This window comes from Neofelis nebulosa, chromosome 3 (assembly GCF_028018385.1).
Source record: "Neofelis nebulosa isolate mNeoNeb1 chromosome 3, mNeoNeb1.pri, whole genome shotgun sequence".
NCBI classification, from domain to species: Eukaryota; Metazoa; Chordata; class Mammalia; order Carnivora; family Felidae; genus Neofelis; species Neofelis nebulosa.
In genome coordinates this window covers 200,390,963-200,418,347 of record NC_080784.1, presented here as the reverse complement: position 1 = coordinate 200,418,347, position 27,385 = coordinate 200,390,963, and the positions used below count along the sequence as shown (strand labels likewise).

The following is a 27,385-nucleotide window of genomic DNA, read 5'->3' as shown; positions in this document are numbered from 1 at the left end:
TGTGGCTCTCCTGGAGCAGTCAGAAGTGTGACCTCCCCACTCCCTAGTCTGCTGAAAAAATAACACGTCTCAGACTTACCATCCTCAGGATGCCGGGAAGTCTAACTTATGCCCAGATCATTAGAGAGCAAGTTGATGGTCATAATTCAGGTGCCAGTAAGATGGCGTCTGTGTCCACCTGTGAAATGATGCTGCTCCCCAGGTGGCCACGCCGATGGTTCCAGCCGGCATTTCTTACAATCTTTTGTGGGGGTGGGAAACAAGGGGATACACAACATGACCTTCGGTGAAGGCTCTACTAGTTTAAGCTAATTTGTTTATTATACAAGAACACAAGTGCTGGATTAAGTTCTTAATAATAGTTCCTTGCATTCTTCCCTCAATAGCCCTATTAAAACAAATCCCCCGCAAATCTGGCTTCCCTGCGTCCCCCACACCCACCCTATGCCCGGAGGCTCAGCGTGGACACTTAGCCTGTCCCAGACCCCTCAGGAGGTGGGCGGCAGATCGAGGGCTAACGGCTCTTCTAATCAGCGTCTGATGTTGGACGTGGGTCCTGGAAATGCACTCCTGCGTCTATGGTCTGCTTGCTTCGAGCCTAATTGGTCCAACGGCGCCTCCTTTGCTCTGCTGCGCCCCCAGGCAAGTCACGAGGTCTCTCCCCTTCCCGCTCACGGTGGCCCCTGCCATCTGACCTGCTCCACAGCAGCAGGGGGACCTGCCCTCTGGGGCGTCCAGCGGGGCCCGAGGCCTGTCTGGCAGCCAGCTCGGTCACTATGTGTCCTGTGTCCTGCAAACCAACTGCCCCCCAGATCTAGTCCGCACGCCTGAAAACGGGACAGAGAGTGAACTCCCCCACCAGGCTGGGGAGATCGTCCGCTTTGTGATGTGAACGATTGAGCGGCTCCCCCCCAGGCATCGTGGTTGCCATTTACCTGTGAGACACGAGTCTGATGGGCAAGACAGTGTTCATCTTCCTCATTTTTTTTTTTTTAATTACGGCATAGAAGGTACCAGAATAGATAAACGCAATCACGAAGTGCAGCGGTATCCAAATCAAAAGGCTCGATTTAGGGTCACTGGAGCTAGTCTGGCTCAGGCACAAAAATGTTTTTTTATACGCTTCCCTTCTTCACACGGGATTTCTAACATCCCGGGACCTACTGGGTCGGTTGTTTCCAAGATTCTTTTGTCCTTTCAAAATTAGTCAGTTATTGGGGTACCTGGGTGGCTCAGTCGGTTAAGCATTCTATTCTTGGTCATGATCTCACAGTTCATGGGTTCGAGCCCCATATCAGGGCTCTGAGCTGTCAGCTCAGAGCCTGCTGGGGATTCTCCCTCTCCCTCTCTCTCTCTCTGCCCCTCCCTTGCTCTCTCTCTCTCAAAACTTAAAAAAAAAGAAATCTACTAAAACCCCAAAATTAGTCCGTTATTAAGAATTAATTGCATTCACTATATTAATTTATAATTAATAGTCATTAATAATTAACCATAGTATTGATTTTAATTATTACTATGATGATAAACCAAGAAATAACTAAATGATGGGGCACCTGGGTGGCTCAGTCAACTAAGCGTGCCACTGGCTCAGGCCATGATCTTGCAGTTTGTGAGTTCGAGCTCCTTGTCAGGCTCTGTGCTGACGGCTCAGAGCCTGGCGCCTGCTCTGGATTCTGTGTCTCCCTCCCTCTCTGCCCCTCCCCTGCTCATGCTCTGCCTCTCTGTCTTGCAAAAATACATAAACATTAACAAAAAAAGAGAAAGAAATGACAGTAAACTCATAAATGACGAGTCACTTAGAAAGGGCACTTCTGTGGTGACAAGTTCTTTACCTTGAGCAGGAAGGCACCTGGGTGGCCCCAAAGTTACACCTCAAGTGGAACGCACATACAGGTAGGTATCCCTCGCTTTTCCAAACTTTGCGTGACGCTCCTACGGAAGCTCCTACGACGCTTTTACGAAAGACCTACATTAGTACCCGTTTTCACTAGCTGGAAGAAGTCCAAAGAGGATTTGCACTTTTGTGAAAAATGGCGAAAAGCAAAAGGAGCGGTCGGAGTTGGTTTTGCAGCGAGGGGAGCCGGTGCAGAGGCAGCGCCCCCCCGCGCCTTCCCCGGGAACCACACTCAGCCCTTGATTGTCAAGCCGCTAGCTTGGCACCTTGTCTGTGAGCCTCTGGGCGGCATCTCGACTTGTGTGCGTCTGTGAGCAAGATGTGCCCGAAAGTATCGGAAAAGCCTTAGAGAAGTTTCATTTGGGGGTCTGGGGATGCTAAAAAAGTTTTCTGTAGAAATAAATGGTAACTACTTCTTTGCTTTTGGCCATTTTGGCTCAGAAAGTTTCACAGGCAAACTGTACTTTGATTAGCCGGGCCACCCTGTATGTTGTCAGTACTCAATTCCCTCATCCTCTAAGGAGATTCTCTATGCCCCGTGGCCCTCAGAATCCTGGCTTACAGTAAGCCTATGAAAACAACCTCCCCTTCCCTCAGTTTCTGTTCCCTAGTAGTTGCTAATTACTGATTTTAGACAGGATTATGATAGCCAGGAGTAAATCCGAAAACAGCAGACTCCCAGAAATCTGGGACTTAATGCAAGAACATGGGGGAAAAAAAATCGAGGTTTTTGTATTAAATGTGAGGTTTATAATTGTTTATCTCCATAAAAGGGATAAATGAATAAATCCAAGCAAGAACACCGGATGATATTAAACCCTGTCTTGGGTATTTTTCAGGAAAGTCACGGCCGGATTTCCTGTTTAGCTTTCTGAAAGCCTCTTCCCAGCCTCGAGAGACCACCTGCTCCAGGAAGCCTGCCCTGATTTCCTTCCTCAGAGTTCCCCCTGGACTTCACGTGGGCTCCTCCTGGGGCACAGGTCACTATTTGTTGTATGTTATCACTAGGTGCGTACTCATTTGGTGCCCTGCATTCACAGTGCTAACTACCGTATGTGTTACTTACAAATCAATTTCCTAATTCCTTCTACATCTACAATGTCTCACATTTATGGCATTAACCGTGGGCCAGACACTGATGTAGGCTTTACCTGGGGTATCTCACATAATCCCTGCACAACCGTGAGGTGTGTACCATTATTACCCCCAGTTTACAGATGTAGAAACTGATGCAGACTATAGACACCAACAGCCCCGATACGCAGGTCTTTCTTTGTTTCTGTGTTAAGTCAGCTTGGGCTAGGCTCTGCTGTGGTAACCACGAAATCAGTGGATTTATGGAATAAGGGTTTATTTGCTGCTTGCACCGCAGTCAGGGCGGGAGCAGAGATGAACACACAGCCCTTACCCACCTCTGCCTGAAAGCGCCCCCCGCTAGCCCTTACAGGGTGCAGTATGAAGGCGTCCCTCCTCGAAAGGAGTAGGGATCTTGGGTCAACTCAAGCTCTGCTTTAGAAAGCCTCTAGTGAGGGGTGTCTGGGTGGCTCAGTCAGTCAAGCGTCTGACTTCAGCCCTGGTCATGATCTCACAGTTTGTGGGTTCGAGCCCTACATCGGGCTCTGTGCTGACAGCTCAGAGTCTGGACCCCACTTTGGATTCTGTGTCTCCCTCTCTCTCTGCCCCTCCCCTGCTCATGCTCTGGCTCTCAAAAATAAACATTAAAAAAAATTTTTTTTAAACACAAAGCCTCCAGTGAGGAATTGAGGCGGGTGACTCCCTGTGCTGTCTGGTGTACGGCCCTCCTGCCTCCCAGCTTTGTGTCTTCTCGACCAGAAAACCTTGGTTTCAAGATCCAAGCCTGTGGTCTTTTTCCATAAATGTAGTCACTTTATATGCATTATTCTATCAGTTTTCTATCAAAAATTTTTAAAACGGTCTCATGTATGCACATATAATTTCCATTAAAAAAAAAAAATCCCGTGTGCTCAAGGAAAATTATACCGAGCATAAAAATGTACCCATCCTTGGGCCTAGTGCATAAAGCGTGGCGTTTGCTGTATTTTTAAATGTTTACTGTGTTTTTTTCTGCTTCAGTGCACTTTAAAAAATTACAGCCAAATGTATCATTCTTTTATTCTTTATAGTTTTTCTCATTCTTAGCAATACTCATGTCTGTGTGGACGCAAAGTCCCTGGATTTCTTCTAGTATTATTGAAACTCCGTTGTTTAAAATAAAAAACTTGCATCTGCTTTTGATTTAGCCTGGTGTAAGAACAAGGTACACAATCTTATTTTTTTCAGATTGTTACCAAACTTAATCTTCATTGTTTAGTGAATAATTCGCCATTTCCCCATTGATGTGAAGTGAAAAGCAGCCCATCCCCAGTCCACACAGGAATGAACCACACTCCTGGACTTTGTGATTTGTGGTGGCCCCAGCTTTAGATATTATAGACTTAACATTTAATTCTCTCTTCCTCTCACAGGTCCTTTTTATACATGAACTATGGAAGCAGTATGATGAAACCAGAAGAACAACTACAAATTTAGACATCTTTACGATGTTGTCTTTCTAGCCAAGAAAATAACCTTTCACAATTAAAAGGAGTGTTTGGGAATTTCGGTTTTTTCCCACATCTAAACGCACGCTATTCCTTACTTTTGAAAGCAACCCCAGAAAGGTCACAGACTGCCCCAGCACTTGAGAATCAGTGGGATCTGGGGATCATCTGGTCCGCTGTTTTCAGTTTACGGATAATCCATTTAGGCCCAGAGAAGGGAGAGGAGGTGGCCCAGGTCACACAGCAATTTGGCAGCTGGGATGAGGATCCAGAAGGCCCCTTCCCTGGGGCTTCTCTCCCACCACTGGGTAGATCCAACGATCCGGGTTCCGGAACTGTCTACCTCTGAGGGTGCAGGCCAGGGAGAAACCAGAAGGTCCTGCACAGCTCTCCCCGTCCCCGCCCCCACGGGCCCCCCACCACACAGAGTCAGCAATCCACAGTGAAGAGAAAGACATTTAATCACTTCTTGGTCTTATCTCTTAAAGCGCTCAAAGTGTTTTCACAAGTGCAAAGGGAGCGATTGCTCTCGGCCGACATTTACCAGCAATTTCCGACACACGCAAAAGAACTACAGATCACCGTGCTTTATACTTACTTTTAATTTCTGCACTGAAAAAAAAAAAAAAGGTGAAAACCATAACAGGTTAGTTTACAGTGACTTCACCTCTGCCTTTAAATTAACCTTTGCTCTTGAGGGCAGAAGGGGGAAAGAAAGACAGGAACACATCAGAGCGGGAGAGCAAACGGGGGCCGAGACACCTGGGTCCCGCTAACAAGGGCTCTGAAACCCGGAGGCGGCGCCCTCAGCGCGCTAGCCCGTAAACACGGACAGGCAACAGTTAAGATACACTTAAAAAAAAAAAAAAAAAAAAAATCCCGCAATTCCGTTCTTAAAATCAAGCACAAAAACGGACAGTGAACTCAAGGTCCGCTGCGGAGGCCACCACACAGCGCACGCCCCGGCTCCGAGCGGCACCTGCTCTACACACAAGGCCGGCTTCGCTGAGCTGCCCGGAGCGCGCCCTCTCCTCGCCGGCAGGGGGCGCTCTGCAGGTGAGGTGGCGGACAGAGAGCAAGAGCCGCGAGGCGGGGGGGGGGGGGGGGGGGGGGGGGCCGGTGGGCGAGCGGGTCTGTGTGCTTTCGAGGCTCTGCCTCTGGAATGTTCTGCACTCGGGCTGGGCTGGGCTGGGTGGTGGGTTTTAGTTACGCTCCACACGCTGTTTAAGTGCTTGCTTTATTTTTCATGTGCAAACGGTCACTGTCTAAAGCTTTCAGAAGGACGTGTACAGACAGGAACACCCTGCAGAGACGAGACGCGGGTGCTCGTGAGCTAAGGCCCCTCCCTCTGGAGGGGGGCAGGGGCGGGGGGCGCACGACAGAGAGATTTAGAGAAATGATGTGTTCTGCTGCGGTTAGGCGCTAGTCCCTGATTCGGTCCGTCCACGGGAGGGGGCTCCTCAGTAGGTGATTGTCCACTCTTTGACAGAGGCGTCGTGGGAGGTGGTGACCAGCGTGCGCTCGTCCAGCCAGGCCAGGCTGCTGACGTGGTGGAGCCGGTGCGCATCTGGGAAGAAAGAAGGCGCTCTGAACAAGGGCCCCGCGTCCCCAGTCCCACAACCCCTTCGGCCTGGGGCAGGAGACCCGCTGCGCCGGCACCAACAACAGGCCCGAGAAACCCAGTTGGACGGCTATTCATCGGACCCTGCCCCTCTTCGCAGGAGAAGCATGGGGCGGGGAAGGAAGGTGGGCGCGGGCATTCTCGACCCCCCCCTCCCTCCCCGGCACCCAGCATGACTGACGCTTGGGCTCAGCAGCGTCCTTGCTGGACCTCCCAGACACGGGTACCGTCCTGACAACCAGATACCTCCCCTGGGAGACAAAACTGCTCCTCCCCCGAAAAATCTTTTTTTTTGTGCATAAAACAAGACACAGACAGTACACAAACGGCTTCCTGGGCTGTCTGCGGTAATAAAATGCGGTGGCAATGAATAAAGGCTGAGAAGCACTGGGCGGGCGGGTCTCCTCACCCCACCCCTCTCTGTAACAGGTGCACCAGGCATGACCCAATTCCTCCCCAGTCTCCTGCCCTCACCCAACGGACACCTGCACCGGGAACTTGCTGGGTCTTACTACACAGCCAGGAGGGCTCGTGGGAATCTGTCCTGTGTGGCCCGCAGCCTGCTGTGCCCTCCCTCTGCCTACAGCACCCGCAACAGGCCTCGAGGTGGACTCAGAGATACTATTAAATAGAAAAGCCTCCCATTTGTTTTAACACGAAAGGCTGCCCGCTGTGCAGAAAAGGGCGAGGGGGACCAGATGGCACAAGGAGGCCACTGAGGAGCAGTTCAGGAGGGAGAGGCGGGTTGGGGGGGGGGGGGGTCACCAGGCAGAATTTCAGATCCACCTCGGACAGGCGTGGTCCCTCCCAGGGCTCTGAGCCACGTGTGACTACGGAGCCACAGGCAGAAAAAATGTGTTGCATTAAATAAAACTTATGGAGAACAGTTTCACCTGTTTTTAAAAAGGGGGGGGGGTGCTAGGAAAGCGTGAAGGCCACGTGAGGCTCCACTACACTGCCCGCCATGGGTGGAGAATCTACCCTGCTCAGCGTTTGGTGCAAGGGGGTGAGGAGGGGGAAGGGAAGTGCCGTGGTCTGAGTGTTGGCGTCTGCTCCCAAAAACCGCATGCTGAAAACCTAGCGCCCAAGGCGACGGTATTAGGAGGTAGGACCTTAGAAGAGCTGGGGTCACAAGCGGGAGCACTGCTCCTTCCCCCCGCGTGAGGCCCGACGAGAAGTGTCTGACCTCGAAGAGCCCCCCCACCCCTCCAGCCACACCGACCTCGTCTCCGGAGCTGTGAGCAGTCGCTCTGTGGTTTGAGCCGCCCAGCCTGTGATGCTTTGGCACAGAGGCCCAACGACTAAGACAGGAGGAGAGGTCAAGAGTGGCCCCCGTGCCCTGTGGACGGAGACCACCTGCTCTCACGCTGGGAACACGAGCGTGCTTGGTCGCTCGTGTCCGGCAGGGGCCGGCAGAACGCAGCAGACGGAACCGTGCCTCCCGGCCAACTCCCCGGAAACAGACGGGACACTCAGGCCCGGGAGCCGAGGCAGGAGCGAGAGTCACCTTGGATCTTGACCCTGGTCTCGGGGTCACTCAGGGTCCAGACGTACACCATCATGTCCATGCCGCCGGACGCAAAGTGTTCGTTGTCTGGGGACCAGGCCAGGCAGACGATCTTTGCATGGTGTCCATAAAAGACGTTGTTCTCCTAGTCGCGGGGTGAGAACAGAAAGGTGGTAGTCAGGGTTCAGGCCAGAGTGGCGTGTGTCACCTCGCCCGGCCCTCGCGGTGACAATGAGGGTCGACTTCAGAGGCGCTTTCTCTGCCAGGCACTGCGCACGTCTCACGGACGCCTCAGAAGAACCCGCGGTGCCCGCTGCTCTGTGAGAGGAGGAAACTGAGGCCCAGGAAGGAGCGCCCCAACATCAAGCAGCAGCCACTGCGTCCCCTGGGCCCCCTGCATCACAGCACTTATCCTGAAGCGCTAGATGTGTGTGCGGTCCACACTGAGCCCTTGGCCCAGCGAGGGGACAGGAACACCTGCCGAGAAACAGCCACCCAGGCTCAAGGGGGTCCTGCTCCGTGCAGGCAGCACTCAGTGAAGTGAATGCTCGGGGCAGAGGGAGGCCGGCCTGCCTCTCCCCTCACACACCTGCCCGCTACCCTGGAGCCCAGGCTGGGGGCAGGGGCCCGGACAGAGGCTGTGAGCTGGATGAGGCCTAATGCTTCCCTTGATGCTTTAGGAATGCTTTTCCTTCAGAGCACTCCGTTTTCTTATTCCCTAGAAAGGGTCAACCTGATGGTGATTTTCTTTCCCAAGTGTGCCTGGTCTGTGCACTGCTGGTCCCGCTCCTGAGGACCGCTTACTTAGCAGGCCGTGAACCAGACCTGGGCGGTACAGAGACGAAGTCATTTACATAGAGTCTGAGGAACGTGGTCAGGGGGCCGAAGGAAATCTGGGAGGCGGGGTGTTATGTCCGTGGAGGTCCGGGTTCCAGGCGTGTGCCCAACTCCAGCGTATACCTGCATTTGCTCACACCTGCCGTCAGAAGTGACGTTACGGGAAAGACAACTAAAAGGAGACTCCCCTCTAGTTAACGATACATAAGCCTAAGTATTTACGGGGAAACATACGGATGTCTGTAGTTTACTTTAAAAGCACCCAAAATGAAGATGAAAATCACTGGATGGATGAGGGGACACAGCGAGACATTAATGGCAGAATCTAGATGGTAAATTCTTCAGCCTCTGCCATGTTCCAACCCATCCTAAGTGCGGGGGCTGGCACACTGAAGGGCCCAGGGACCCGGAACCCCCCAGCCAGTGCCCCCTGCTGTGGCCACAGACAGCAAGCGACAGAACCCCTAGCTGAGCTCAGTCCCCTGTCTGTGAACCGGGGCGAACAGCTCTGGGCCCGAGTTCTCCCCACGATGAACGCTCCCGCCCCTTGGCTGTGAAGTTCCTTGGCTGTCCTCCCAGGCCCAGGCACGTCTACCCTCGCTGAGCCGCTGCCCAGCTTCCTACCCAACCCGCCCCCCCCGCCCTGCCCCCACACGAACAGTGCTGGGATGATCAGTGTCCACCTTCCCAAGACTTTAAATGGCAGTGAGACTCCCGAGGAAAATCTAGTCTCAGCCCTTCGACCTTGGCGAAAAAGAAGGTCCCTGAGACCAGGAGTCACTTAGCCAGGCAATCCGGGTGACCGATCGGTCTGTCTTCCCAGCACGCCTCGCCGGTGCCCGGGGCCCTTCCTGGCAACCGTTCTGCCTCGTTAACCAGCCACAAGCTCCTGGACGACAGGGTGTATCTCCCTGCCCTATGTCACTCAGCTCTGAGAGCATGGGTGCCACGTGGTCTTGGGCATCCGTGGCTCCCCACTCGCCATCTGCACCGCCCGGCACGGGGACAGAGCCGCGCGGCCCGCCCACTCACCGAGTAACCATCAGCGACGCTGAAGACCGTGACCACTTTGCTGGCGTCACACACGGCGAGGAAGGCGCCATCGTGGGAGTATGCCACATCGGTCACAGGGCCCTTGGCCTCCAGGAGCTTGCCCTCGTCCTTGAGCGTGGTGCCCAGGATGGAGTACAAGCGGACATTCCCATCCTGCAGGACAGAAGAGCGGCAGGTCACTTCCCGTTGTGTGCACACGAGTGCACACAGGCGTGTACACACACACACACACGCTCCTGACACCCTCCTAAAACCTCTCAGCAGTTCCCAGGGCTCGCTCAGCACAGTTGGGAAGAATTACTCGGGAGGGTAATTGAAATGCAGAATGCTAGGCACCCCCAATTCTGACTGTGTGTTTGGGTGCTCAGGATTCTGCCTTTTTTCATAAATGTTCCAGTAAGTTCTAACACAGGTGACCACAGGCCAAGCTCTGAGAATGACCTATACATGACAGCACTCCAGTGAGGGCCCTTGGTCTGGCTTTGTCCCCTCTGGCCACGCTGCCTGTCCCCTGTGCTCTGTCCCTGCCCTGCTTCCTTCAGGTACCAACTCACTCCGACCAGGCCCCTGCTCTGTCCAGCCTGCTGTTGCCTAGGATGCCCTGTGGCTGCCCTGGGAGGCAAATGGAGGGCCAGCCCGCCCCCTCGGGGCAGTGGAGCTGTCAGTGTGGCACAGACAATCTCAGGTCTCCTAGCTATGTCCACGACGCACTCCTCTCTGCCTCTAACATGGGAGGAACAGCCTCATCCAGCCCCCACAGGGTTCCTGAGCACGGGAGTTCCGGGGCTCACGCGACAAGCCCATCCAATGCCTAATGCAGCGGGGGTCGGGGCTCCACGTCTCGTGAGCACACTGCCCACGAGGAACACATTCCAACGAAGGAAAAGCCTGTGTTCACAGATGGCACATGAAGCACATCCTGGGAGGCCCACACCGATGTCCACTACTGGGCCAAGTACGTGATGGGACAGCCACCTGCTGCAAGGTCATCAAAATAAACCAAGACGGCTAGTGTGTGTGAGACGTGGGGAAACTCGGTATAGACATACGTATGTCCTGTGCCATCATGGCGATTCACAGGCCAGGAGTGGTAGACAACCAGGAAAGATGGAAGCTGCCGAGGCCTCGGGGACTGAGGGGAGCTGAGGGGACGACAAACTAGCCATCTTTCTTTTCAAGAGAAACAGTAAAGGTCTGATAAGCAGGGCACAGTGGTACGGCCTTGCAGGGGGAACACCAGGTTCAAACCCCACATCTGACCTTGACCTCCTACCCCGGGACCAAGGCTGTGAGCTCCTCCCTAAGAAGGTGACACCTGTTTCTCAGAACCTGCCAGAGGACAGCATCTGGAAAGGAATGGGGGACGGGCCCAGGAAAGACCACTGGGACTGCAGGTGCGCCGGCCGACGGAGACGGCGTCTGGGCCGGGTGGGAGCCCTGTGGGAACCGCCGGGGCTGTGGCCCAGTCCCGGCCTTGGGCTGCCTGGTGGGAGGAGACGCGGTGCGCCCTGTGGAGGGGCAGCCACACTCACAGGGACACGTCTGCTGCTGCACGGACAGGCAGCAAGTCCAAGTGGAGTGGCCAGCGTGGAGCTGATGCACCCCACGCGCCAGGTGCAAGCCACGCCCCCAGGCCAGCCTTTCGACCCTCACGCCGGATCCATGAGGACGGCCGTGCGCCTCTCGGTGGGCAGCTGATCCCCGGGTCCTCAAGCGGCTGGGGAGCAGGCGGCCCCTGGCCGGTCTCTGACACGGCAGGTGCTGCCTGACGCCCGCTTCCTTCCCTGGAGGCACGAAGGTCTGCCGGACCTCCTCCGCCAGGGGCCCCCCAGGACCAGACGGGAAGAAGGGAACCAGTTTGCCTCGGCCTGGTGGGCAAAGACCGGTCCCGCGGCTCTAGGTTTAGAGAGCGGGAGCGCCACACGGTGCAAGACAGGGCCAGCACTGAAGGAAAACCCTGAACCTATCGGGTCAGTGCTGCTTCCGAGGCGCTGAGCATCTTCTCGTCACGCTCCCTTCTACAACCTGCAAGCCCAGCTCATCCATGCCGGTCCTCTCAACATGCCAAGTCACGTGTGCCCCAAGTACTCACGTGGCCGATGGCTCCTGCCGCAGGCCCTCCGGCCCAGTACCACCCCGCCTGAGCTCACTGCCTGGGGCCCCCACCACTCCCCTCCCGTCCTGCCTCGGGTCATCCCCGCGCTCATATGGCTCGTGTCACCCCCAAACCACCCAGACGAGCCAGGGCAGAGGACGTGAGGGACGGGAGCCTTACCGCGCCCCCGACAGCCACCGTCTCACCGCTGGGGTGCACCGCCACGACTTCGGGCTCGTAGCCAGGGTCGTCGATGCTGAAGCACTTCTTCTGATCTTTGAGCAGGACGATCTGAAAAGCACAGTCCACCAGTCAAGGTGCAGTGGCCAGGGTCAGATTGCTCGGCCCTGCTCTGAGCTCTGTCCCGAAGCTCGCTGGGGGCGGGGGCCCTGGGATGCTGGTTCCGTGCGCCCTCCCTTGCTAGCCGTTGGGGACAGGGACAGTTCCTAGTCACGGTATCACAATACCAGCTGCTGTCACCATCGCCACGTTACTGCCATTGCCACTACGAGCACCCACTCCTCGGGAAGCCATCTGCCATCTGAACTCCCTTCCTCTTGTTACGCAGTAAACGAGCCTTGCCAAACAGCGTTCTCACGAGGTTCAAGAGACACAAACGTTTGGCTCTAAGGCAACACTGGGAACAAACGGGACACACGACGATTCTCAGTTCTGGTTTCCCAGGTCCAAAGAAACCCCCTTCGCAGCTCCGATCTGCAGCGTGTGAAACCTCCAACGTGTCAGACGGGCGTCCCCCGCGGCTGGGGAGATGGCCTTGGTACCCGTCTTGCAGACAGAAAACCAGGCCCCAGGTGTGGGCGCCAGCGGGCAGAGAGCAGAGCCAGGCCCAGGTCCACGGAGGCTCTTTCTCCCCAACAGGCCTCCTCTAGAGCGCGCCTGGTCCCAGGGAGCGGAAGGACAGCACGCGCGGGTGGCACACAGAAAGACGGCTGGAGGCGCCCCACTGGGCCCCCTGGCAGCACGTCCCTGCTTCCCTTGGACTCCGTCGGGGGCAGGACGGAGTCCTCAGGCAGGGCTGAGCGCCTGGGCGTCCCAGACCCACCGAGGGGCTCTGCACACAGACCTACTCAGCCTCCCAGGCTAAAAGACGCTGGAGGTGCCTCAACATTATCAAATATAGTCCCTGCCAGAAGCAAAATAGCCACTGAAGTTCACGCAGCGTGTGCCACAGCCTTGCCAATGGTGCTGCACGCGTTGTGGGCCCCTTCCCCACCCCGGAGAGGGCACCGTCACCCCACCCACCGTGCGGAGGAGAAACTGGGGTACACCCAGAGCCACAGGTCCGAGGCCTCACAACTCGCAAAACCAAGTTGTGGGGCGCCTGGGTGGCTCAGTCAGTTAAGCCACCACGATTTCGGCTCAGGTCATGATCTCGCAGTTCGTGAGTTTGAGCCCCGTGTCGGGCTCTGTGTTGACAGCTCAGAGCCTGGAGGCTGCTTCGGATTCTGGGTCTCCCTCTTTCTGCCCCTCCCCCACTCACGTGCTCTTTCTCAAAAATAAACATTAAAAAAAAATTTTTAATAAAAGACAGGAAAAAAACCCAAAATAAACCCAGAAAACAAGCAACCAAGCTGGGACGCACGTCCGGGCCCACAAGACCTCAGCGTCCCCGGCTAGCACAGTGTACCTCCTGCCATCTGGTGGGGACCCTCTGCCGCCCTGCACCCCCACTCGCTCCTTGCCTCCCCTCTTGCCACCAGCTCACTGGCCTGTTCCCAGATAGCGTGGCCCTGATCTGGGACAGCTTTGTCTTCACCCCACCGCACCCCAGCCCGAGCTGCCAGCTGTCCCCCCCCTGCCCCCCTCTCCAGTGGCTTCCGCTTCTGGCGTCCTATGGGGTGAGGGCCAGGGGAAGAGGAGCAGGTGGGTGGGTGCCGGTACCCTCACTGAGACGTGAAAATGCACCTGAACAACCTGCCCCTGTCACCCGCCCAGCAGGTGCGGGCACTGGGTTTACCCGACAGGGGAGGCCTTAGGAGCATGAGCATCTGAGACGAGGCTGGACCCTGGCTGTTTCCTGACCTAGAATCACAGCCTCCTTCTGGCATGTTCCGCTGACCCTACGGCCTGCACTGGGGAGTTCAAGAGAAGCTTCCTACCTGGAGCGGGGGAGGGGCAGGGCCAGGGCAGCAGCGGCACGGCACGGAACAACGCTGTACTCCGTGGCCCCCCTGACCCGCTTGCACACGCCTCGCCGCCGTGAGCCTTGGAGGAGGGCCTGTCAGGACGGCCCTCCGCAGGCAGGAAACTGCCGCCTGAGGCCCTGCCACAGAGCCCAGCCCCGCCCATCCTTCTGGAAGGCTGCCTCTCCGTGCCCCCTCCCCCGCCCCACAGCGCTCCACGCGGTTCACTCCAGCAGTTCTCCCACTGACCACCCAGGCTGCCTGGTAATTGCCCGGCCGAAGTTCCTGTTATCTGGGACGTGGAAGTCCGTTGGCGCGGCACGGGGTGGGGCGGCTACTCGGAGCGGCCAGCCTTCTCTAGCAGGGCTGTCGCTCCTGCCATTGGGGGCTCGGTCACTCCTGCCCTCCCTGATCTACATGGCGGGACGCCTGGGTCTGCGGACACGGGCCGCCTGTTTCGGAGCAGGACGTGGTATGGAGCAGGTCAGGCTGGGGTCTCAGTCAAGAGACCAGAGATGCTGAAATGCTGAAAGATCAGGTGTGTAGGTGGCCCGTCTTGAACAGGAACCCAGGCTGCACACCTGGAATGGCCCAGGTGCCCCGGCCATCACGCAGCCTTGGGGAAGAGAGCCGACTACTGTCTGCCTCAGCCTCGTTTACGAATGAACTTACACGGGCACGAGGGGCCGGACCCACACGTCCTCGAAATCCTCCCCGTGAGCTGTCAGGGAGGGAGGAGAAAAGCAGAGCCCAGAGAGGGCGAGGAACGTGCATGGAATCACACGCTCCAGGGCTCGGGGCTGGGATGTGAACTCCTGTCGTGAGGAGGACACCGCCCCTGCTGTGCCTCCAGCAGGCCTTGTGGGCTGATGGACACGGGGGGTGCCGTGGGAGGCCGGACCCCGGTGCCAGGCTGAGACTGGGTCGAGCAACGGCTCCCTGTTGACTCAGCCAAGCCGGTGGTTCCCCCTCCCATCCCCCCACTCGCAAAGGCATACAAAAGCCTTGTCAAGGCTGAGAAATCTAACTCCTGAAGCCTGTGGTCTGTGGGTGTTGGCAGTAATGTTACCCCCCTTTCTACCCCAGGTCAAAGAAAACCAAACATGGGAACTGTATTTTGCTAGCAATCTATCAACAAGGTCTTGTTGTGACCCGTTTAGAAAGTTCACAAGGTACACAGAACTAAATGTTTTGGCTGGCAGCGATCATGTGAAACCTGTTTATTCTTAGAATGACCTGATCCATAAGAGTCTTGATATAAAAGATTGTGTACAGCAACAATAAAGCTGTCACTTGGGTCATCAGCCCAGGGGACCCTCCTGTTCCCAAACTGGCTTCTGTTCTTTTTTTTTCTTACGTTCCCCTACCCTCAGGACCCTGATCTCGGTGTTTGTTGTGCCGGTCGCAACAGGGTGCCTGATGCCCGACAGCTGCCCAGGTACGAATCGCAGCTCCGCTCTCTGTCCGCCGCAGACCGTGGGCAAGCAGCTTACCCTCCTTGTGCCTCTGTTTCCTCATCTATAACATGGGGATGATGCTGTCCTAGAGAACAGGACTGCTGAGGACCGACTGATCGAACACACGTGCAGTGCTCGGTACAGACAGGTGTCAGAGCTCCTGTCAAATGGGAGAGCAGCATAGCTCGGACCTCAGACCTGGCGCTCTGCCGCTCCCTCCGGCCAGACCGACGCGGACCTACCTGCCCGATGCACACGACCACGGCGTAGCCTCCGGGGCCCACAGCCACGCACTTGGGTTGGACGTCCAGCTTCACAACCCCCTGCCCGCTGTTGGAGACAAGGGAAAACGCATTACACCCACCTCACGGGGGCTCAGTGTGCGTGTTAAGCACACCACACACTCATTGCACACCCGAGCAACTCAGGGTAGGAAGTGAAAGCTCTACTCCGTCCGTGCCACAGGAGCCACGAGCGGAGACCTGGGACCACAAAGGAAGGACCCTTTCTGGGACAGAGACCAGAGATCACACAGGGGCTGGTGGCGGGCAAGAGGAAGTAAGGAAGGGGGCCCCCGACGAGCTGTTGGCCCTCATCCCTGGCGTTCCCAGGGCACGGATCGAACTGAGCCCACCCCTCACGCCAGCAGCCACACAGCCACTCTGCTCAGCACGGTGACCCTTCCAAAGAAGCTGGCGTGTCCATGGGTGAAAATCCTATGTTCGCTTTTGGCGGACGCCCTGAAACCACGCCCTAGGGGAACTTGCACACACACACCCCTGTGACCAGGCCAAATGCGGGGTCCACGTGGCTCGGGGTCTCCCTCCGGTGAGGCTCAGGGCGCCGCACCGCGTGCAGCTCCTGGGAAGGCTTTCACGGGGGCCGTGCTGAGGCGGGGTCACTACGGGGCAGCACGGAGGGCGGCTGGGGCCTGGACGCTGGGTTCTGGGCCAGCTTCTGCCCTTCACCGTGAGGCTCAGCTGACTCCAGGCCCGGTCCTGCCAGGCGCGGGGGGGGGACACACCGCATCCAAGTGAGGGTCACCAGCATGTCTCCAGGAGTCTGGAGGGACGGGGGTCCGCACACGGAGCACAGTGGGGAGGCAGGGGGCGGGGGGAGACAGGCGCCCCATCCGTGCTTCTACGAGCCAGACCTTGCTCTCCTTCCTCCCCACTGTGCACGGGAAGCTACAGGCTATTTGCTAACAGCCGCTATCCCAGCTCCGGGGCCGACCAGTTCAAGACCCCAGAGCCAGACCAAACAAGACCGCCTCTTACTCAGATCACCTGGGTGCCTGTCTGTCCTCTGGAGCCACCCACCACGTGCCAGGGGCCTTCGAGGGCCTTGCTGGGCCTTCCCAACAGCCCGCAAGGCAGCCTCGCCTCCTCTGTTGCCTTCCTTCGCTGTTGAGGAACAGAACGAGGAAGGCGCTCGGGCTGAGATGTTCTGCTTACTTCCCAGGCAGAGTCTACACCCGTCATGGTCTACGTGGGCCACCTGGACTCTAACCCGGCCCGTGGCCGAAGGCCTGGCCCTGGGAGCCTGTGGGGACAGCGCTGAGAAGAGCCACGTGTCATCGGCAGCACTAAGCGCTGCAGGCAAGGGGCCTCCTGTTCCAGGGCGCGCGCCCCGGCCCTGGCCCGCTCACCTGTAGTCCCTCAGCGTGAGGTTGGTATACCGCACCGTATCGTCCATGCTGCAGCTCACCAGCTGCCCAGACTCGTCCACGGTCATCCTGGACACCTGGTTCGTGTGGCCCTTGCCGGCGAAGGAGTCGTTCTCCCCGGTCTCTGAATCCCAGTAATGTGGGGCGGGGGGTTAAGGAAAGGCCACCTCCAGGAGACGGTGCAGGCCCCGCTGGGGAGGCCTGGCCATTCCTCGCTTGGGGCAGCATATTCGGGACAGGACCGTGGGCACGGGGCCCGAGGGGAAGCCCAGGGCGAGTTTATGTCTCAATTCCAGGACAGGCGTTCTGGTGTCGCAGCGAGCAGGCCACTGAGGACACGCTGAGTTACAAACAGTGCAACCTGAGGCCACGGGAGCCGATCATGGGACCGCGCCAGTCCCCGCCAGCTGACGGTGTGTGCGGGTCACAGTCCCCCCGTGACGGGCTCCTGCAGCGAGGGGACGGGGCCCTGCCAGAGTGGAGGCTGGCCAGTAACTTGTCACCGGGACGGGACGCTGTGCGGCTGAGCCCATGCTGCAGCCTGCTTTCTGCGGCGGGCCATCCAGCCCGGGACTGTCGGCAGGAGACTGGTCCCTCCCCACGCAAACAGATGGCCAGCTAGGACCACCACATAACAGCCCGGGGCTGACCCACTTGGCAGGGTGGGTTTATAGACCGTGGGTTTGGGGTGTTCCGGCAGAAGGTGTGTTTTAAGCTATGGGACTTCTCTTTCATATGAACAATCGCAAATCTCACTTTAAATGAAGATCATCGCCCCCATCAGAAAGCTACAGTTGTGTTCCACTGTTGACATGCTCTTGTGATGGAGACCCCAGCCCTCCATACCCGAGGGAACATTAGTACCTGGGAGCCTCGGGGGTTCATGTCGGCGTGCTCCGATGCCGGGGCAGACCTGGAAGGGGAGGGGGGCCACGCCAGGGCAGCTGAAGATGGCACGCTGCTCCAGGAGAGACAGGTTCTAGAGCCTTCTCTGCCTCTGATTCTAATGCAGCTCCCACCGTATGCCACCCTCCTTACATTTGACGGGGTGGAGAGTGACCTATGTGCCCCCTCCCCCGGGGTGTGGGGAGACCTCCCTAGCCGGATCTCTCCCCTGAAAACCGCAGAGCCTTGGAGCGATGAGCCGGCTCTGCAGGGGTGAAGGAAGGAGCACACGGTTCCGGGACAGCCCCTTCCAAGAACTAAGAAGCACGCAGACTAGGAAACAGTCCACACAGGGCCAGGCCTTTCACACGGCGCCAGCAGCTGGATGACCTGCCCGGGCCCCACCCAGTACCCTATGGACCGCAATCTTGGGAGGAGGAGGGGCTACCGGCCCCAGGCCACAAACAGCACGGCTGTGAGGGCGGCTTCACGTGCCTCCAGAGAAAGTCTCCAGGGACCGTCAGGAACCTCACCAGAGGGAGAAACAGGCCCCAGTCCCTTGCTGCCCACAAGCAGTGTGAGTCTGCGGAAGGCCCTGGAGCGTTCTGAGCTTCGGTCTTCCATTTTTAAAACAAGGGGACCGTCCTGAAAGGTTCTAGCTTCTACTGAATTCTGAGACTTCTGACTCACTGCTTATGAGAGGGATCGGGCCGCTCGAGGGGCCCACGCGGAAGAGAGGCAGCTTGGACCAGAGTTCCATCCAGAGCCACTCCCAGCCGCCCAGGAAAAAGTGACCCGCCAGGTCTGGGCTGCAGCCTTGTCCCCAGTGTGGACACGGCCCGTCTGAGCAGCCAGGGCTGGCTGCGCCCTGCTGCTGCCACCTGGCTGTCCTTGCCTCTGGGTCCGCGAGGACAGAAACCTCCCACGTCTCCTGCCAGCGGCCCCACAGCCAGCTCTGTGAGTCAAAGGATATTAATGTGTCCATCGTGGCTCCCGGAGTAGATGTAGGACTTGCCTCCGTTTTTGTGCACCGTCAGACACTGGATTGACTTGCTGTGACCCTGTGGGGGACACGGACGGGGCAGGGTGAGCGCAGAGCACAGCATCCTGCCGCTGCAACTTGCCAGCCACCCTCTACTGACTGACACGTGCCCCTGGGTGACAAAGAGGCGGAAGACCCTCGACACTGCCGCTGACGTCAGTGGCAACACCCAGCGGCCCCCCGCGTGCCTGCAAACGCCTCCCCGGAGCCCCGGTCAGCTTTATCCCCAGCTGACTGAGCAGGTGACAAAATCGTATTGTGCAGCCTCTTCCCTCCTAGTACCTCAGCTTAACCCGGGCCAAGGACAGGATCTAAGGGAGCCCAGGAGCCAAGAGCCTCGTCTCAGTAGCGCCCCCGCAAGGGGGAAATGCTGCTCACACCTGTGGAGCTGCAGCAGCTAACAGACGGGTCTCGGGGGGGTCTGGAGCTCAGAGGCGGGTGGAGAGGCGTCCGGGCCACCCAGAGAGACCCAGGCAGTCCTGGGGTGCTGCTGACAGCCTGTTCTCTTCCCAGACCTGTAACTCACAAGCTGTTCGAGGGCTCTGACCAACACCCCCCCCCCAACTTCCCTGCCTGGCAACGTGGCAGGCACAGAGGACTCTACAGCTGGACCTCTGCTGCAAAGGGGACACGTAACCCCTCTGTAACTGTTAAGGGGGTGGGGGGCCTGATCACTGATCCCCCTTCACCAGGGGCGGGAGGAGGGCCTTTGCCAGTAATGCTCTGCTGACGGTTGGCACAATTTTGCACAGGCCCCGACCCAGGAACTTCCAAGCTTTCTGTGGGGTTCCACTTGTTGCCACGATGTGGCAAGTGTCTTCAGAGGAACGGTGCACAGTTCTCAGGGGACATACTGGGCTACTCCCACCTCCTGTCTCCTTCTAGGACAGGGCCCTGCCAGCCCTGACACTTTAAGTGTGGTCCTCAGACCAGAGCCAGCCCTACTGGGCGTCCACCTGTGTCCTGGGGACTCGGGACCTGCACTCGGTAAGATGCCCTGGGGCTCTGTGCACAATCTCTGCCTGGGGCCACCGCCTCACCTGGGAACTTGTGAGAACCCCGGGCTCTCGTGTGCCCCACAGATGTCCACGGACGAACCCAGCTGCAGTGTTTTAACAAGCTGGCCCTCTCGGATGAGCCTGATGGACCTTCTCCCTTGAGAATCGGTGCTCCGGCTACACAGGAGAATCCCCTGGGTGTGTTTACAAGTACCAGCACCTAGGCCCATCCCTACAGGGATGACCCAGTCCCTCTGGGGCAAGCCAGGCACCAGCCCTTTTTAAATCTGAACATGCAACCAAGGCTGAGAACTGCTCTTCTGACTCCAGTCTTTTCCTGAGCTCCCACATGTGGCTTAGAAACCCCTGCAGCCCAGGATCGGCACCAGATACGTTGGGATTCACACACCTACACACTGGCAGGCACGGGGCCAGGAGTCTCTTCTGAGAACTGTAAAAGCCCACAAGATTCCCTGAGCTGGCCTGGGAGAACGGAAGCCTAACTTGTGGTCCCTGTGCTTCTGGTGGCCTATGGGAAACCGCCCTCCTGGGCACAGGTGGGCTGACGGCGATGCCTGAATGTCTCAAGCAATTTCTCCCCATCACATCTGGAGGCCCAGCAAAGTGACTGTCCTGGGGTGGGGCCCACCCCCAGCACCCCCAGCACCCCCAGGCTCAGTGTCAGGCCGGATACACCCTTCACAGCACGTCCATCACACCAGGCTGGGGCCTAACTCGAGGAGGGGTCCCCACGCCCCGTCCTCAGGGCCAAGGTGGGTGAAGCTTCATGACAGCAGATGGCACGAGGCCAGCAGTGAGGACAGATGCGGCCGTTGCAGTGGGTCAGTCCTCCCTCCACGCAGCATCCGCACCTGAATGGGACACAGTGGTTCCCACCCTGGACGATGCCTCCCTTGACTCCTGGGCAGAAGCAAGGCCTGCAGGGATAGCAGCAGAGCCCGCCCTGTCCTCAGGGAGCTCCTGGCTCTTGCCTGGCTGCTGATTTCCAGAGATAGTGAGATCACAAGGGCTAAGGCGGAAGAAGACGCACTCATCCCTGTCAAAGGAGGAGCACTGGGGGCAGACCCTGGGCATCACCCGGCCCAAGGAAGCCTGCAGGTGACAGGACGGGAGCCGGGGACAGGGTCCTACCACCTCCCGTGGCTTGCTGCTACACAAACTCCCAGCTGGGCATTCAAGGCCTCTGTACCCTAAGGTCCACCTGCTTCTCCAAGCTCATTCCCTGCCACGGGCCTTCCCTGCTTGAACCACCCAAAACCCAAAGTCTCTCCTTCCCACGTTCAAATGCCACCTAAACGCCAAGGTCCAGCGCCAAGGCCTCCTGATCCTCCTTGAGGCTCTCTGCGGGCCCTCCGTGTCTGTAGCGATGCCCTTGGGCTCCGTGTGTTACACCTGGAAGCTCCGAAGTGAGGGAGGCTGCCCCAGAGAGGTCAGAGGGGCTCCTGACTGCAGGGTGAGGGCCACCGTCCAACAACCCAGGCCCTGAATCCTGGCGCTTCTAGAAACTCAAGGAGAGCTCGACATCCGGACTCTCACTTCTGCTGAACGCACGTCCCACTTGCCAAGCCCCCAGGGCCGGCCCCTAACTCAGCCTCACCTTGATGACCCGCAGGGGCTTGCTGGGGTTGTTTCTGTCCAGGTAATTGATGTACCCGGACAGGGAGACGCTGAGCAGGTGGTCCTTCTGCCACAAGCAGCCCAGCTGCTGGTCCAGGACGGTGGAGCCCATCGTAAACGTGCTGACGACAGAGTTCACGTTGACGTCCCAAATCTTAGAGGTTTTGTCTCCGGAGGCAGAAAGCAAGTGGGTGCCGTCAGGACTCCAACTGATCTGTCAAATGGAACAGTGGACCACGTGTCAGAGAACAGAGTGGGAAGGGGCCTCAGGAAGCAGCCTGTCCACAGCCCTCAGCCCGGGAGGGACCCGCTGGGACCACGACACCCTTTCCACGGGACCCTGAAGCCCACTACCGCCACCCCTGCTTCCAACTCTTCACTGATGATGGCAAACACAGATGCCGCCCGACCACAGCCGCAGACAAATCTGTACTCACGGCATAAATGCCTCCGTCGTGAGCCTTGTTTCCTCCCAGGGCACACACTTTCTCTCCCGTCTTTCCATCATAGATGTAGATCTTTTGAGGAATAAACACACACACACACACACACACACACACACACGGGTCACAGGTGTGAGGATGCTCTTGCCAGCTGTGCGTGAAACCAGCCCCTCCTGCCACGGCTCTACCGTCAAGAGTCTGCTACTGTGACTCCTAAAAAAAAGCAACCTGAAACGAGTGCTAACGGGATTTCCAGCTCTATTAAAAAGGAGAAAGGTAGGGCGCCTGTGTGGCTCAGTCAGTTGTGTACCTGACTCTTGATTTTGGCTCACGTCGTGATCTCAGGGTTGGGGGATCGACCCCCACATCAGGCTCTGTACTGAGCGCAGAATCTGCCTGGGATTCTCTCTCTCCCCCTCTGCCCTCACCCCGCTCACACTCTCTCCAAAAATAGAAAACAAAAGGAGAGGTGAAAAGGGGTCCACCAACCCAGTAACCCGAGCGCCTTCCAGGAGCGGGAGGGAGGGGGAGTTCTAGTTCCTCATGGGAACACGGGCTTTGGAGGGTCTGCCTGCCCTGAACCACTGGGAGGCCATCGATGAGCCCCCGCCCCCGCCCTCAGCCCTCACCTGGCCGTCCGCGCTGGCTGTGGCAAACCTGTTCCCGTCAGGAGAGAATCGCACACAGTTGACAAAGCGGCTGTGGTCCTGTGGGAAGATGTACAGTTATCCACCTGATGACGGGAGGTTCTGGAAAGTTCTTTATGAAATATGCAGTCTGCTTCACACATCCACTCTGGCTGCCGATGTGAACTGCCAGGTCACAGGACGACCTCAGGGCTTAAATAAACAAGTCTGAAGCAGCCCCTGACTCACTGGGAGGGCCAGGCCTCCCCATTCCCACACTCAGGGTGCATTCCTTCCCCTCTGGCAGACACAACCTGCCGTCTTCCCTCAGGGGCCCAGTGAGAACTCCAGTCCAGAACCTGGAGGCCTCTTGGCTGAGTCTCCAGGGTGCAGCACCTTGGGTTGGAGCTAACAGCCAGAAATTCAACGATGGTCATGTACTTCCTGGGAGCAAGACTCCAAGTGACCCTCCAGGGGTGAGTCCCTTTCCTAGAGGAACAACTCACTCTTTCCCAAATCGAGGGTTCGTATAAGAAAACATCCTCTAAACACCCCCTGCTCCTCCCCACCCTGGCAAGCACTATTAGCTCTCCCAAGGGTAAGAAGGGTTAACTGCTTCTGTGGGTATAAACAGCTAACCTTCAGGAAAACCCCCCACTCATCACCTGCCCCACAGTGCCCTCCAAAGCCAAGCACTGACTCAACTTAATCAGGAGCTGCATGCGAGGGGTCCACATGTGTGTCTGTCATGTTATGGGTTGAATTACGCCCCAAAGACACAAGCTGAATTGGTGCTATCTGAATGGAAACCTCACTTGGAAAGAGGGTCTTTCCAGAAGCAATCAAGATGAGGTCATTAGCACGGTCCTAATGCAATGACCCAGACGGGTGGGGGGGAGGGGGGTGCAGAACAAGCCCAGATAGAGGCGGACTGGGGTTAGGCTCCCTTGAGCCAAAGAACCCCAGAGGTAACAGAATTGGGAAGGAGTCGGGGGGTGGAGGAACAAGCTGGGGACACCTGGATCTCAGGCTCTGGCTTCCAGAAACGAGAACAAATGCCTGGCGATCACGCCGCGTGTTGCCGAACTTCGTTAGGGCATGTGGAACGCGTCATCCGAAACGCTCCTGCGGTCACAACCCTTCACGGACACCGTGACCACTGTCCTCATGAAGAAACCCAGGCCAGGAAGGAGAAGTCGGGGCTGGGTTCCCGGGCAGTGGAGCCCCAGAGCCGGGATCAAAGGAATCCATGTGTCTGCAAAGTCCAGCTGGGAGGGGGAGGACGGGTTTCCCTGGTGGAGGCAGCCCTCGCTCCACAGCACCACATGACTGCGATCTGGCTCCAGGCCAGGTGCTCAGGCCCCACGAGATGCGGTCCCCGTCCTGAGCTGGAGCCCAAAGCAGGCCCGGCACCTCCTATTCAGCACTTCCTCCCCTTCCCTCAGCTGTAGGCCAGAAGCAGCCAAAGCCGCATCTCACCGGGAGGGACCCCCTGCAGGGGTGGGGAGGCCAGGTCACCCTCGAGGGACCAGCTGGGACAAGAAAGCCTGAGCACCGAGGGGGGCGATGCTGGTGGCTGGTTTACACAGCCTGCTTTCCTTCCTGCCTCCTTCCGGTGAGCACCGTCATGGGGCTGGGACTTGGCTCTGACCGAAGAACTTGTCCTCTGGGGCACCATCACCGGTGCCCCTGACGGAGGCACGATGGGCTCACGGCTTCAGCCCGCACTTGGCTTTGGTTGTGCGACCGCCAGGAGGCGGTCCCTATTACGAACAGGCCACCCGTCTGCCTCCCGGGGCCCAGCTTCCACCGGGGTGACAGGGACCTGAGTTTGCTGTGTGTGCTCATCTGTGTTAAGGCTGGCCTTCCCTGCTCCCGGGTCTGTGCTCCGAGACCAGCAGCAGGAGCAGTCCAGCAACGTGAGCCACAGTGGAACCAAACTGCTCTCCAAACCAGGATCCTACGAGCCCTCCTGGCTGCTTCTGCCTCCACCACCATCACCGGTCACCCGCCACCTAGCCACCGCGAGGGCTTCAGGGAGCCTCCAGGCACTTCCCAGGAGACAACAGGGCTGGGAGAGAACCCGGGGCTCCTATTTCTCCTCCAGAGCTCTGGACTTGACTGCACTGGCTCTGGGGCCTTCCGGCAGGGAGCCACCCAGGTGCTGTCCATCCAGCCGCGGCCGGCCCAGGGAAGCAGGGCCCCCCAAACTGGGACACCAAAAGCACGCACGACAAATGGAGCAGACCCTGGGCTAAATAGGGGGCTACGGTGGGGTGCTGATTCCCCTTTACTGGGCGTAAGGAATATACTATGAATTAGCTGGCCAGCCATCATTTAATTCCGCCTCGTAACAAACTTCAGTTTTGCCGGTTCCCTTAGAGAACAGGAATGTCCCCGTATCCCAACCCCAGCTGGCCTTAGTCAGGACGCCCTCCTGAAGGGCACCGGACACCCAAGCCCCGCACCTGCCCAGGTCCAGCCAACAGCTGGAGCGATCCCGCTGTGCTGCCACAGCCTCTCCCCAGACCCTCCGCCCCATCTCTCTGAATCGGGTCTCTGAGAGCACTCAGCACCCCTGATGTTACAGGGGACACCACACGGTGGGTCTGTGGCCCTTCTCCCTGCTGGAACGCAGCATGCCCCTCCCCAGGCCCGGGAACAAGGCAGGTTGTGGGACAGCCCCGGCCGGTCTGGCGCGGGCCAGGCACGGCAGACAAGCTGAGGCCCAGGCACTGTGTGAACCCAAGGCCTCGGGCTTTAGAAACTCCTCCCCGTCAGCTTTTCCTGCAGCTTGAGCCAAGAGCCCAAATGAGCCGGAGACTGATGTCTGCTCCCGAAATAGCCCACTTAAAGGGAGACGGCAGTGAACAGCCCGTTAACCAAAAAAGTGAGGGCTAAAAATAGCCCGCTCCACGGGGAGGTGAGGCCTGAGTGCAAGAAGGACCGGGTCTGGGGAAACTTCACAGGGAGGGTTCAGACATCCGAAGGTTTCCTGCGGCTGCCTAACCCAGCCACCACCTACTGAGCGGGGGCTCCCGGCCCCTCCCCAACCCCCCAGAGGAGTCACGGCATAGGCCATCCCCCATCCCCTGATGTGGAAGGCCCTCGGGGTCCGGTCTAATCCTGCCCGCCCATCAGTTACGGCGAACACTCACTGGAGCTCTGGCGGGGACCCGGTCAGTGGATCCTCCCCAGAACGCCCCACTGTCATTATCTCCCCATCATCACCTGACCCCCCCCCCATCACCCCCTCTCGACACCGAGAACACGGAGTCATTGAAGCCATTAGGTAATAAGTAATGTACCTGAGCCCACGTCACTGATAGGGTCAGAGCACCACGGGGCTCCCTGGCCTGACTCCAGCTGGTCAGCTCAGATGTCCCCTCTGGGAGCCCTCCCTGGCCCGCTGGCCTCAGCTGTCCCCTGAACATTCGACTGCTACTGACACTCACAGCGACATGCCCCAGGCCCACCTGCCTTGTTCCCTGTCATGAGCTCGTGGAGGGAGGAACAGGCTCCAACGTTGGTGCCCTCCCCCTCCCCGAGCCCAGCCTCCACAGCCAGTGCTCTGAGAAGGGGTTTCTGCCTTGACCTGAAACATGGCCTCGCCTTGCTTCGGTCTATGTCACCTCCACACCCGGCTCCCCCCACCTCCCGCTCTGAAGTCTTCCCTGTAAGGTGGTGCGAGGGGCCGCACCGCATCCTTCGCCAAGTTCCTCGCCAGCCTCAGCCTGGCTGAGAAGCACCAAAGTGACCCCTACCCTCTGCCTGCCTCTCCCGCCACCCTGGACAGACTGGTTCAGCTACTGCGGACTCCGGAGAAAGAGGACTAGAGAAGGCGACAGCAAGCTTCTCCGTGTGAGCCTGGCTGGGCCAGTCATCCTGCCGTCGGCCACGGCTTGTGCGGGAGGCCAGGAAGGAAGCAGGGGAGGGGACGTGCCCTGCTGCCCCCCAGCACACCCGTCGCGAACGCACCCACAGCTCTCTGAAAAGCAAGACCAGTGCACACGAGGGCGGAAAGGCTAGGCCTGACCAGGCAGGGCATTCTGTGGGCCCAGCCCAGGCCCCCGATACACTTCGAAGGAGCCATATGGCTGCTTCGTGCCCTGTTGTGAGTCAGGACGGCAGAAACACCACCAGAAAATCCTGCATATCAGAGCTCCAATTTTACTTCACGGTCTGGAAAGGCAGCAGTTCTAATAATAGCGAAGACAGATTTGTAGCTCACGTCCCCTCCCGCTGTGTAGAGGGACGTGGGACGCCCCCGCCTGGAGCCGCCTGTGGAGGGGGAGACGCCACGGGCGGCAGGGGAGAGCCGCTCCCAGAGCAGCCGACCGCACCGCACCCGCACCTGGGAGGAGAGGAGACCAGGTGTCCCCCCGCCGCAGGGGCTCCCTCCGCTCTCACACACTCGGGCGGGAAGTTTCCACCTCCAGGTCAGCCGGCCGCCGCCTGCGGAAGGAGGCCCGGGGCACAGGAGTGCCGGTTCGGCAATCGTTGAATTAGACAAACTGCCCTAGCGACCACAACACCTGGAAGCGGGTCGGGATGTGGACGCAGTCTTCCGAAGGGCCTGCTCCAGAAGGGGCGTCCACGGTCGGCCCAGGGCGGCCAACCTGCTCACCGGACGGAGGAGGAAGCGCGGGGCCAGAGACTCGCAGAGCACCCCAGCGGGCAGGTGCTTTGGCGCGGCAGGCCAGCGGACGATGCTCAGCTGGGCCGGTTCTCACCCGTCCAGACGCATCCATTGCAGGGACGCACTTGGCGGGGAAGACATGCCTGCGGTAGAGGAGTGGGCAAGGGCCCACCCACCCCTTCTTTCTCAGCTCCTCAAAGGGAACCTCTACCTTTACCCACAGAACGCCAGGGCCAGGGGCGGAGACAGCAATGCCCAAAGCCTCTGTCCTACAACTGG

At 58.3% G+C, this 27,385-nt stretch overlaps 1 protein-coding gene across 1 annotated transcript in view; it reads right to left on the bottom strand.

The window, feature by feature from the left end:
* Positions 1-4,893: 4,893 nt before the first annotated feature.
* WDR1 (WD repeat domain 1) overlaps positions 4,894-27,385 on the bottom strand; it is a 43,876-nt gene continuing 21,384 nt past the window's right edge. Inside the window, exons 6-15 of the mRNA XM_058723092.1 lie at positions 22,471-22,548; positions 21,836-21,916; positions 21,379-21,612; positions 18,689-18,781; positions 16,818-16,969; positions 15,412-15,499; positions 11,749-11,859; positions 9,453-9,626; positions 7,584-7,728; positions 4,894-6,022 (exon numbers count right to left, since the gene is read on the bottom strand). Coding sequence (XP_058579075.1) covers positions 5,916-6,022; positions 7,584-7,728; positions 9,453-9,626; positions 11,749-11,859; positions 15,412-15,499; positions 16,818-16,969; positions 18,689-18,781; positions 21,379-21,612; positions 21,836-21,916; positions 22,471-22,548 — 1,263 coding nt within the window. The 3' untranslated portion in view covers positions 4,894-5,915. The remainder of the gene's footprint in view (positions 6,023-7,583; positions 7,729-9,452; positions 9,627-11,748; positions 11,860-15,411; positions 15,500-16,817; positions 16,970-18,688; positions 18,782-21,378; positions 21,613-21,835; positions 21,917-22,470; positions 22,549-27,385) is intronic.